The sequence below is a fragment of the Ixodes scapularis genome, unplaced genomic scaffold (assembly GCF_016920785.2).
Source record: "Ixodes scapularis isolate PalLabHiFi unplaced genomic scaffold, ASM1692078v2 PGA_scaffold4__175_contigs__length_147842914, whole genome shotgun sequence".
Taxonomy (NCBI): domain Eukaryota; kingdom Metazoa; phylum Arthropoda; class Arachnida; order Ixodida; family Ixodidae; genus Ixodes; species Ixodes scapularis.
In genome coordinates, this window is record NW_024609879.1 from 100,730,336 (window position 1) to 100,743,192 (window position 12,857).

At 45.2% G+C, this 12,857-nt stretch overlaps 2 protein-coding genes across 2 annotated transcripts in view; both read left to right on the plus strand.

Annotated features, from left to right (window-relative positions):
* LOC121837827 (lipase 3-like) overlaps positions 1–2,074 on the plus strand; it is a 213,600-nt gene extending 211,526 nt beyond the window's left edge. Inside the window, exon 5 of the mRNA XM_042293654.1 lies at positions 1,882–2,074. Within this exon, the coding sequence (XP_042149588.1) occupies positions 1,882–2,074 (193 nt within the window). The remainder of the gene's footprint in view (positions 1–1,881) is intronic.
* A 3,090-nt stretch (positions 2,075–5,164) lies between these two features.
* On the plus strand, positions 5,165–11,354 carry LOC115325958 (lipase member K-like). The gene is made up of 3 exons (XM_029986667.4): positions 5,165–5,308; positions 6,404–6,475; positions 11,100–11,354. The coding sequence occupies exons 2-3, from the start codon at positions 6,422–6,424 to the stop codon at positions 11,352–11,354; spliced, it is 309 nt and encodes a 102-aa protein (XP_029842527.4). The 5' UTR covers positions 5,165–5,308; positions 6,404–6,421.
* Positions 11,355–12,857: the final 1,503 nt, after the last annotated feature.

The window sequence follows — 12,857 nt, forward strand, 5'->3', positions numbered from 1 at the left end:
GGCCCACATTACCCTCTGGAACGAACTAACTAGTGCTGGGGCACCTCGGGACGTGGGTGAAAGCGCAGTTCGATGTCAGGTAGCTGAGCAAAAAAGCAGGACGTCGTCGAGCATATCCGGGGAAAGACGGCACCTCTGAGACGATAAAATGAACTTTAGTGCAGAAAAGGCTCGCTCCACGCTGACCTTGGGTTGCAGGCAGTCCCAGGGCTACTTGCGCCAATGCCCAGAGTTGCGGATGGCGTTCCCGTCTCCCCTCCCAAAACTGTAACACGTTAGCGTACCCTTGAAAGCCGCAGCTCCTTGTCTAGCATTTCCAGGAGGCATGCTATATCAAGTTGGCTAGTGGTACCTCGAACGTGGACGCCAGCCTCAACCTCTCTTACCTTGAGGAGCGGTTCCAGGGCGTCTTCCGGGTCTTCTAGAGAAGCCGCAGTTCCAGAAGACAGGGTAGAATCTTGCTCGCATTGTAGAGCTGTGATACACCTCCAAGTATTTCTCAAGTGCAACTTGGCCCGGTACTTTTGCTAAGGGATGAGAATAAGGCGATAGAGGGGGATTCATGTACATTGCTGCACAGAAGGCATCCGTGTCAAGAAGCTCTCGCTCCCTCTTTTTCATTGACTGGACCAAGGCCTTTGCTAACGGCGACGATATCTTGTAATTGTCCATGGAATATCTCAGCCGTACTCCGTGGAAATCTCCTACAGTGAGCTGTACCTTCTGCAATGTCTTCGTCGCTACTTCTGCCGGGCGAAGCGATACTGGGAGCATTTCGACTTTCACCCCTACGTCTTTAGTGGACCTGGAGCTTTCTTCTTTTGAGAGCAGCCCTCCAGCGAAGCATCTTAGTTCAAGTAGCCTGGTGAGCATATGCAGCGAGGCCAACCACCGCGTTGGACAATCAAGCACAGGTTTCTTCAGCCCTAGCTTTCTGATCAGGGACACAACAAATTGGACACGTAGTATATTAACAAGCGCACGGCTTTCTCAGGCTTGCATAAAAATAAGTTTATTTTTTACATTTTCTGTTTATTTTTTAGTTTACTTTGTTTTTCTCCACGAACTTTTCACGCGACTTGATTTCGTGTATGAACCGAGAACCGAAAGCCGCATGGAAAACATATCGGTTCCGCTCCGGAGCGAAAAAAATTATTTCGTTCCGGTTCAACTCCGGTTCGAGGGAAAATAACGTTTTTTTTTCCGGTTTTCGGTTCACGGTTCGGGGTCGGTTCAATACCCTGACATGAAGCGCTAACAAGGCGCTACTCAAGCGATAATCGCGCGCTATATTAGCACTATGTCACGCGCTAGAAAGCGCCACATGAGCACTTTTTGGAGCGCTCACGTAGCGCTAACTTAGCGCTCTGTTGTATGTGTGAACAGGCCTTAACAGGCGGCAGAGAGGATCGCCGCATGTCCGGCGGCAATCACTGCACGTACTTTTCAAAATAAATGCGGTTTACGTTTACTTATGTGCTTTAGATAAGTGCGATAACTGAACTCATGGGACAAAAAGCTATAGAAGTCCGCTCCTAGCTCAAACTCCTTGAAAAGTTCTCTAGCTTTCCTCTGAGTTCTCGGTGATTATAAATAAGATGTATCCCATGTCTCTATTCCTGTTAATAAAAATACTTATAGTTTTCTTTTATGTCTTGCTAAGTTACATTGTTCAAAATGCACCGACGTTTCAGATGGCGCGAGCTTCGAACTTTCTTCGACACACTTCTCTGAACACGCATCAACAACGAAAATAAACTATTAGTTATTTGGTTAACTATTACGTAAGCTACAATGTTAAGCCTAAGATATGACTGACACTGGAAAGTGGCCGTCGGTTTCTCGAATACTCCAGGGGCACAAACTCGATCTCAATCGCAGCTTCCACGAGCATAGCCTCTACGACGCCCCCGCCCAAATCGACTACGTCCTGAATACGACAGGAAGTCCGAGCCTCATCTACGTCGGCTACTCGCAGGGTACCCTCATGTTCTTCACCATGATCTCCGAAAGGCCAGAATACAACTCCAAGGTATACGAGCAACAACAACAAAAAAAGTGTTCTTCCTCATAGTAGTTCTTATCATGTGAAATTTACCCAGCATCACCCAAGCGACACGTTTTGTCAAGATGAAAAAGCCTCATTATAGACCTTTTTTCGTTTACTCTCGTCTGCAGCCACCTAATAAGCGTATTCGGTATGGTCAACCAAAAAAAAATAATAAAACTTTGAAAATAGTAACAAATAAAGGGGAGACAAAACGAGAATGGTTGACGGTCACGCTTATATCCTAGATGTATTCTATTGGCATGGCGACCGCAAAACAACGTTTTCGCCCAGACTGGAAGTGACGATATTTCAAAATGGCGGCGTCCTTGTGAAATAGGTCTATACTCCGTTCATTGAGCTGAGACTGCATCCAAAGTTACAAGCGCGATCTAGACCACGCTCCTGGCTTTGAGACATGCATTTCTAGCGCGAGAGCTCGTACGCTGCGGATGAAGGCTTCAAGGCAGTGACCTCGAGCTGTCGTGCTTGTTCAACTTTTTGCGTCTTAGTTTTCCTCCTAAACTCACGAATCGCGCTGCGTGCCAAACAGTTTAAGATAAGGGAAAGGAGGAACACTTTTCTTGCTCGGATCCTCGTTTGTGTACCCGGACATCGCCATTCTCTCCCTAGAAGATTAGCACGTCGCTCAAAATTCATACAAAAATTTTCTTTCCCCAGCCCGTTCATCCCTAAGCTGACAATACTGTGGAAGCTACGAGCTACACTTTTGGCACGTGATCACGCTCCCTAGCGCAAAGAATGGGGTCAGGTGATGAGAGGGAGGCGGCTGATTGGTCCGGCAAGCGCGCAGCTCACAGTGCACTGCCAGCTTAGGGGTGAAAGAAACATAGGGAGGTCGGGTAGCATGTGACATCTATTGGGATCGGGTATCACAGTATTATCGCAGTGAAAAGAAAGGGCGCTTTCGAAGGGAAGGAGGTTCGAAATAGTCCGCTATGTTTTCAAAGCAGGCCTTTTGACTTTCTACCTTCTTTATTTTGGCCCGCTAAACGGTAGGATATCAAGAAAATTCCAATCTAAATTTATTTATCCCAACCAAAAATTCATTTGATGGCCCCTTTAACTAAGGGCGAACGGAGTATAGTTTGCGTAACTGCCGCAGTTCTGCGATAGGTGCGGAATGTAAAAGCAGACATTAAGAAAACCTAAAACGCAATGTGTACCGCAATGTAACTTCTCCGCAGAACTACTATGCATAAAGAGAAGCACCGCTTTGAGATAGATAAAACAAGAATATGATTTTCTCTAAAATGTTTTACAAAGTTTTTTTTGCGTTTTGTTGGAATTTACCAACTATGCCCGTGGAAAAGAATCTGTAAAAAATATTCTCGGTAAAACGGACAAAAGAAGAGATACATTAGATGTATTAGGGCACCGACAGTTTGCATATTCGATAAGAAATATAAATTTCTACGCTAGCAGCCCGATACGGTTTATAAATAGTGTCGTTTGTTTAAATAGACATTCAGTTGAAAGCAGCGCTTCGCGTTGTGTTCCTCTCCTTTTGTACCTGTCTTCCGGCGCATATTGTTTAAAGAATCATGTGCCAACTAGCGCCATTTCTGGATTTTAACGAAAAAGATGTATTTTGAAGGCCTCAGAGTGACGACCAAAGTTTCGCTAAAAGACTTAGCTTATTAAGTGCTAAATAAGTTCTACCTCCAGTGAATATTTTGGGTGATAGCTATCGTTTAAACAAAGGCCGTTGCAGGTTAAACGGAACCTGAAAAAATTTACTTTTTTAACTAATGTTTTTATTAAATCCCTTACATTCCCACAGCATGAAACAGTAACTAATTTGTGTTAACACCCAGTAATTTTTCTAACAAAAAAGTATATTTTCCAGTTTATGAGGCTGACATTCGCGTTCATTCTCAAATTCGCGTTTTACACCGACCGGACCGACACCATTGTTAAAACAAAAGAATGTTTACCAACTGGTGACGGATATTCTTGTCAGTGCCGCCTGCCGGGCGTAGACTCCTAAAAGACCGCAATATCAAATATAAAGAAGAGAAAGAATAAAAAGAATAAAAAAACCGCTGCAGCCCATAACCGCTTTGGAACACAGCGCATCATACAAAGGACCTCGTGACGTCATAACGAGAAAATGGTATCATGGAGATGAACTTCTACTTTCAGGTTCGAGTGTTTGCGGGATTGGCGCCTTATAACAAGGTTGCTCACATAAGGATTCCGGGCCTGAAAAAGGTCACAGCCCTCCACGACAACCTTATAGTGAGTGATACCTCTATAAAAAAAATGTATATATATATATATATATATATATATATATTTATTTATTTACATATAAATATATGCTGCCGAGCCTTCATAAAAAAACTGACACGTCACACCATCACATGATGCGCCACGTGGGATGTCACGTGAAGTTTTTACAAGCCCGTTACGTAGGAAGTATACGGGGTTTACTCGCATCTGTATGGCTACCGCTTAACTACGTCATGCTGTATTCGTTTGCCATTTTGCTTCTTGGCTCAGCTCGGTGCAGAAGAGAAGAACGATAGCAATAGAGTGTTGCGTTTCAGGCAAGAAATCAGGGGGCTTGTGTCAGTAAATGTCTTCTGTTACTTCTTGGAGCACGTAGACAAGGTTGGTCTTCAGAAATAGGGGGTCAGAAACCCTCTTAGAGCGCCTTCCGTATGCCAATAGTCTATAGTAACCAGGGCGGGGGACTCAACCAAGTCAAGATCCTCACTAGTGATTCTTTTAAGATTACCAAAGTCAAGCAACCGGGGCAGGGGTTTCTTGATTTTGATTCTGATTCTGATTCTGAGAAAGCAGTTGCGTCTCTTGCTGATATCACAAAAAGAAAAATAGAAAAATAGACGCTTTTTTTTTTTTTGCGAAGATGGGATGTGAAACGGGGTGCTTACAGTATGTTTTCACAGTGAAGCATAAAAGGCGGAGACTCAAGAGAGAGTAATTAGATTTTGCTTCCACGCGGCTAGTGGAAAATTTTACATTTTTTCTGCTTTTCGATTACTGCCTGGAATTAAAAAAAGGAAACTGTGAAGGCATTTTCAGTAACACTGCAAATTAAGTGTGCTTTTCGTTCGCTTTCAGAAAGCCTGGTACTCCGTCTTCAAGCCCGAAGTTTCGGCGCACAGTTGGAGCTCCGTGGTGGCGGCACGCACACTCTGCGCTGTGCCGAGCCTGCCCGTATGCGCAGCCTTGGCAGATGTCCTCCAAACGGGGACCAAGTACCTTAACGTGGTATTTAGAAATCGAGTTATTCACCGGCGCTCCACGAAAGACTCAGTAATAGCAGAAATATTTCAAGGCGAATTGCACATTCAGGATGGTGGTAAACATTTCCTACTTTCCGCAGAGATAACCTCTCGAAATCATTGCATTCCGGCGAGAAGGAAAGATTGGGCGGGAGTATTAACCAGGCTGATGATGATTACGCACGTCGGCCTATCAGAATATGCCACCATTATATCGCGCGTTACATATAGCCATATCAAGTGACATTATTAGCATGCGGATATGAATAGATGTGCAACATAAATCATATATGAATAAGATATCATAACTTTTGTGATGTGAATATGCTAAATGTGCGCGCTGGGAGAATATTGCTTTTAGTAAAATAAAACTCTATATGAGCATAATGTTTGATCCCTCATCCTAGATATTTTGTGGTCGAATGAATTTTTTTTTTCTCGTTTGCAACCAATGCAAAACCCTGTGTGGTGGGTATTACAAGTATTAAATGGAATTATATTGTACTTTATTGTCAGATAAATGTAGAAACACCCTAATACCTCACTTACATAGTAATAATTGAAGTAATTCCATCTAACTTTAACTAATAAATTTACTGGTTACTGCCACATTTTCCGCCAAACAGTCTGTGTTCCGTCACCCCGTTTCACGTTTATGCAGCCATTTTTAGGGTTAAAAGATAAGACAGGACTATAAGCCCATTCTTTGTTCTGCCCAAATAAGATGTTAAACGTTATCTTTAGATAACAAGTTCCCTGCTACACGTTATTCTTGTTGTAGGGAACGCATTCCTTATAGTTTGGCAAACAAGTCCCCTGCGACAAGTAGCCTTGTTAACACTGTTTAAAAAGGCAATAATTTAAATATGAGCTATCGATTTCAGTTTGAACCTGTACCCAGGGTCGTGATCAAAGCACGCCTTTTACTCCAATCACCCGCAAAAATTTGGTGGGGAAACAATTTTCGTAGCCTATCATAATCGCGGGAATCTTAGAACGGGATATTTTGTAGTGAAACTCAGCAAATGCTTTGTTTCGCAATCCGACATACCTAAACATCCCATCGTGTTTGACATTACAGTCTCGGCTGCCTGTTTACATGTGCAACCTTCCTGCAGGAACATCAACAAAAAACATGCTTCATCATTATCAGGTTAGTTCTAAGGCTCATTACCAAACCTTGTTACGCCCATCAGCGGTGACTGATGGAAGTTTTCGGGTAAAACCGTTTTACCGCTAGTTACACCTACCTAAGAAAAAGCAGAAACCAAAATAAACAAATTTTTCTCCCTGGCTAAGTGAAAAATTATTCAATCGTAGCATGAAATATACATCCAGAGCTCAAAGCTGGGTTTATTCATCTAGTTTTGTCTACTACCGATGCACGCACATGCTTTTGAAAATAATGCTGATAAGTGGAAAATAACATAAAAATCGCCACTCGAATGTGGGCATCTATAAAAGCGCCAAAAAAAAAAAAAATATATATATATATATATATATATATATATATATATATATATATATATATATATATATATATATATATATATATATGGCGTGATGTCTGAAATTATTTGTCGCGTTAATTATTTCTAAAAATCCAAAAGGTGACTAGACTTTGATATATATGTTTACCTGAAATTAAAAATTAAATAAAACTGCTGTTTTTACCTGCCCGATTTCACGAATAATCCTGGGTTTTTCTCCCCCTCAAAAGCTCACAAGTAAAGCGTTATGGCGAATTCTACCGTTCGTTTCTTAGCGCGCCGAGATCAGTAAATCAGATCTGAGATGGAGCACGCGATCCGAACGGAGTCGCTTCTCCTGCGGATATTCTGTGAAACATGACCACCCCTCCGGGATCAGCGGATGCCTTCCCGTCATTCACCTTCCCGTGAACCACCTTCCCGCGGTCTCGGATCTCGAAGCACATGTTTTCGCAATCGCGGCGCTAACAACACGTGTTCAACGCACGAGCGAAGTTAATCATGATGTGAAAGATACGTGTCGAGAAGTGATGTGCATCAACCTGGCGCACTTGCCTCTTCATAGGAATAGTCATGAATAGTGTCCAAGTACGTCACGACTTTCAGCCTCTTCTGGGGAAATCCGAAAAGGCAGTCGAATTCATGCGGGAGATACAAGTAATCCTCGTCGTCGCTGCTACTCGAACCGCTGTTGCTGGAGGAGCTGCTCGAGCAACTTGTAGACGAACTGTCATCAAGCAGCAGCAGCAGCAAAACGGGCGGCACTTCGCGAGCGGCCATAACCAATTTTTTTCGAGGCGAGATGCCCGGCGAGAAAGGAAGTCACGTGTGCGCACCGAGGGCCGGACAGGCTGGCTTCCGGTCGAATTCACCGAAACCGGTCGAGCGAAATTTCTTGGATCCAGATCGAGATATGAAGTGGGAGCTGATCCAGAACGACGAGGGGAACACGTCCGTCTTGACCCCGATCGCCCAGTGAAATAGGCGCGCTCCAGACAAGTGTATTCCGGCGCGCTCCAAAACGACCAGTGGAATTCGCCATATGAAGTTAAGCCAGTATTTATAAATTATAAAAAGGTCAGTTGGTGACACATTCGCCCCCTCTTAAGTTAAGGAACCAGGAACTCGCTTTGTTAGTCGTTGGTTAAGTAATTAACGAAGAAGGATGTCCCTACTCCTAGTGCATCGTTTTGATAAATGTGTATAGCACTAACGGATTCTATTGAGATCCGGCTATACACCAACTCAACTCTCCTACGTCACGCCGCGGTGGTGGCGCGCCGGACGCACTTCCGGTCTGGGGCGGTGGGCAGAAGTCGCCGTACCAGACATGCATTCCCGTGTTCCTTTGGGAGAAACGAGACAAAAAACCTGCCTTCTCGTCAAAATGCTGCGATGGGGGCTTTACCAATAGAGTCCGTAAAGATTTGATGATCAGTTTTCATGTGTTTTTGCACCCTCCGTTCGTCCGAGAACGTGGATAGTAGCCGTGAAAAGGGCAAACCAGACGCTGTCGAACTACGACTGCGTGTGCGGGCCACAATTTGTGGTCGCCAGATGTATTTGCTTTGTTCCAACATCAACGAGAGAAAACCCCCGAGTTGTCCGGACAACCCACGGGTTCAGTGCGTCTTCAAATTCACACGGCCGCCTGATCGTTCGAACTTTCGTCTGCTTTTTTTAGTATATGTACTTTGGAAGTACTTCTGCTCTTTCTAAGTTGTCTGCTTTTTGTCGTCTGCTCGTTCAAAGAAAAGCGGCCCGTAGACCAAACTTTGACCCGGTGATTGCAATAAGAAGTAATTGCAGGCCTCAAAAGGCTTAAGTAGGCTCGGTGTAAACAATAGATACAAGATGTTAATTATTGGTACCGGTGGCCATCACCTACTTGTTACGCTTGGTCTGTTCCCGCTTTCGAGTTTCAGTATCGACGTCGATCATCGCCGCTACCTTTTACAATTTTGCAGCACGAGCGACGTCGCGACCGAAAAGAGCTACAAGAATGTCATCATGGTTTTGGCGTCCATTCTGCGGCGTTCATGCGAATGAATCGCCGCACGTCAAATTATTTACGGAAAGTTTAGCGGCGTAATGAACCTTGATAATTTCGCTCAGGCGATTAAAGTGGTAAGACACTGCGATGAGGACGTAGAATCGACAACTCCAACGCGAAAAGAGTATGCAGACTCACACAGGACGCCGACAACGTGACATTCGAATGGTTTGTTGACGCGGGACGCGGTGCTTCTTGCCCGTACTCCATTGCGCGTGGGTTCCCCTGTCGTCTGCTCTTTCAAACTTGGCTGTTTTTTGTCGTCAGCTCGTTCAAACGACAGCGGCCCGTAAACCAAACGTTGACCCGGTAATTGCGATAAGAACTAAGTGCAGGCCTCAAAACACTTTTGAAGGTTGGTTGGGGTAAGTCGGCTAAGGTGTAAACAGATACAAGAAGTTGTTGATCATTATTACCAGTGGCCATCACCGACTTGTAATGCCCGATTCTACTTGCGGTTTTCAGTATCGATGTCCACCATCTCGGCTACGGTCCACGCTTTTGCAGTCCGAGCGACGTCGCGACTGAAAATAGCGAGCAGAATCTCATCGTGAGAGTCAGGCTTTAGCGCCCATTCTGCGGCGTCCACGTGAAATGAATCGCCGCACGTCACATTATTCACGCAAAGTTTTGCCTCGATAGTTTTCCTGAAGCCGCTCAAGTAGTCAGACATTGTTAGGAGGACGTAGAATCAACAATTCCAACGCGAAAAAGAACACTTGGACTCCCACCGACGCCGACAACAACGCAATTTAATGGTTTGTTTATGGGCGACGGCGGGCTTCTTGCCCACCATCCACCGCGCATGCGCGGCGCCGGTGGCTTCCGCTAGGGGCGCTCCGGTTTGTTTGTAAACATGAGTTGGTGTATAACTGAAAAGAAAGAGAATGAGAGAGACAAAATAAAGAGGGTGCCACCATTGTTCTTGAAATACAATAATGTCATCAGAAATAATACAGCAGTGGGTTGTGCTCTCACGTATCAGCAATTGACGTAGGCGCCGAAATGTGTTGTTAGACGTTAAGCCTCGATGTTTTTTTTCGCGTTTAAGTGTGTCGCGAATTGTAATACATGTATGTGTTCCTTTTTTTTTTTTTTGTACAGCTTATAACATCAAAGAAGCCGCAAATGTTCGACTACGGGAGAGAAAAAAACATGAAAGTGTATGGGCAGGTGAGAAGAAAAAAAAACGAACTGTCTTCGATTAGGAGATGAAGCTTAAATGAAGACGTTAAAGGAGTACCAGAACTCGACTAAACAAATGGTATGCAGTGAAGAAAAAAGTAATAAAGACGACAACCAGTCAGGTTTATTACCGCGACTCGGACGTCAACACACGAACCTTACACGCCGTTCACAAATTCGTAAATCGTCACGTGACCTCCTCCTCTTTGAACAAGGGGTCGACCTTCGTCAGGGGGATCAAGTGACGTGCTGGACGCACGAGATGTGCGTAAAAAGCTCGTATCTTTGGCCTAAGTCGCGAAGCGTTAGATGAGGGATAAGGAGACATTTTTATATAGGGTCACCGATTTACCTTACAATTAGCTCCAGACATTAATGTACACTAGTAACCCAAAGTTTACATCACATTTTTTTTTATTTTTGCGATGTTATTGAAGTTTTTAAATTTGGTCTGAGAGGCTGAGATGCTGTACTGACAACTCTGAAAACGTGACGTCAGATGTAATAGGGGCCAGTACAGGGCACTATAGCTTAATCCCTACGTGTTACAAGAAGTCTGATGGTGCCAAATGAATGTTTGTTACCCTCAAACAAACAAAAAAAACACGCACAAAATGTTTTTTTTTTAGACTGCCTACTTGTCTTGCAAGTTATACAACATTCGATCTCACCTCACTGGGGATCGCGGGAACATTTTAATACTGGTTTTGGCATCATGTTTAATTGCCGTTTTCTCAATCAGTATTTTGAACTTAGTGGTAATAAATAGCACGCCGGTCCTCCGGGATTGGACGGTACATCTGATCCATCGTCATCGCTAGCTCCTTTTTCCCCTTCCCTCACGCCACATGGGGCCCACAAGCCAGAGGCGTGGTCTTTCAAATAAACGTTTCAATCAACCAATCAATGAAATCCTGGATATTCCGAAGATATGCTAAGATGGGTTAGCTTAGCTCAATATCCGCCGGAGCTTCCCTTTAGCCAAGTATGCATTGATATGAAAAGTTGTACCGCGCTAATGGGTGACGCCTCCTTTCTATTCCTTCCAGGAGGAACCTCCACTGTACTCGCTCGACAGAGTTCAGAAGGACATCGGACTTTTTTGGAGCCGCGGGGACGCCATCGTCACACCCGACGAGGTCCGACATTTGTTGCAGGACCTCGGGCCCCGCGTCAAGAAGAACCATTTCATCGACGATCCGGACTACGCTCACGCCAGTTTCGCCTTAGCCCTTTGCAACCCTACTGTTCTCCACAAGGACCTTCTGGAGTTCTTGGACAAGTATAGACTGCCTTCGGAATAAATACCATATTTTTCGTCCTGACTTTTTTGAGTCGGTGCCTTTAATACCTTCCAAATGATGTAGAAGGATGCCATGCTTTTGGTGGCTTGGCCCCTGTGTGGTTTAGCGTCCTTCCTGACCGAACTTGACATATGATGCATGGTGAATGGCTTCGAGCCAAGCCGGAAGCTTAGGAAGGGAACCTTGGAAAGTAACAAGTAACTTCAGAACTCCGACCTCATTGATGGTCAAAATGTTTACTGTACTGCAAGATACGAAAATCAAGTTTAAAGTGCGAGACTTCACCGATCCGCTAAACCAAGCGTTGCCGGAGAATCAACGTCATTGATCCTGCTCCTCTTTTCTACACGGTCCTCCCGTTGTTTAGCCTTTCATTCCTTCTTTTCTTGATTATCCTCTTCTCCCGCCTAACACTCTCTACGTATGCCTTTCTGAGGCTTCATTTCCAAACCTACATACCGGTAAAATATCTTTAAGCCTGTCTTTATAGCACAGGGGTCGAAGGGGCTATAATTTTCGTTATACTGCTACAATAGAACCATGTCTGCCACGCAGTCGTGAGGTCCTCCAGCGGGTCGCAATGGTCACCGCCACTCGACGACCACGCGTGCCCCGAATGGCCGCCAGATGGGGTCGATCACGTGGGCACGGGCCATCCCGTGTCGGCCAATAGAGTGTCCGGAAATTACCCCGCACTTGGCTTTAATTTCCTGTCCCGGCGATTCTCATCAGAGGCTCGTTGCAGCGAGACTGCTCCGTAAATAGGGTGCCCCTAATTACATTTATCGCGCAGGTCGTCAGGGGGTAGTAAAGAGGGGGAGGGGTGAAGAGAGGGCGCTACGGTCGCTGGCGATGAGGGAAAAAACTAGCGAAAGTAGCGCCCCCCGCACTGCCCTCTCCGCCTTCAACGGCTTCGATTTAAGCGTTCCTGCATAGTTTTGTTCTTTTCGAACTTTCTTATTTTTTGTTTCGTTTAGCGTATGAGATCTTTTTCGATCAAGAACTACGCGCGCGAACATTAGGTGCGAGCGCCGGAAAGACTGAAAGAGAGCATCGCTATAGCAAGCTGGTCGTTCGTTCGTTCACAGGGTTCGCGCTTCGGAGGGAGAGGAGGAGGACGCTGAGAAAAGTCAACAGCGACCGAAGCTGATAGCCCGCTCAAACACAGACTGGTCCCGCGCGGTAATATGGCGCTCTCGAGCAAGTGCTCCATTAGAAGGTCGGAGTTGCTGCCGTGAAGTGGCGCCGCTGCCGTGGATGGGCGGTATAGATGGCAGCGCGGTCGAGGCCTATATGAGCGCACATCCCGAACTCATCGTGAAAGTGAAAGTGCGGTGTGTGGGCGGAAGGGGCCGGTGTAGATGAGGAGCCGCCGCTCGGGTGTCAGTATCTCCACCTAAGTGGCGCATCAAAAACAAAACGTCGAATCATGCCGTTTTTTTTTTTTTTTTAAATTGTGTTTAATATATTAGAAATAGGGACGGAGCAAAAGAGGGTGAAAGT

Bases quoted from the DNA above. Each gene is read 5' to 3' on its own strand.
- LOC115325958 (XM_029986667.4), top strand. From the start codon at position 6,422: ATGTGCAACCTTCCTGCAGGAACATCAACAAAAAACATGCTTCATCAT. The intron at 6,476-11,099 runs GTTAGTTCTAAG...TATTCCTTCCAG, and splicing joins ACATGCTTCATCATTATCAG to GAGGAACCTCCACTGTACTC.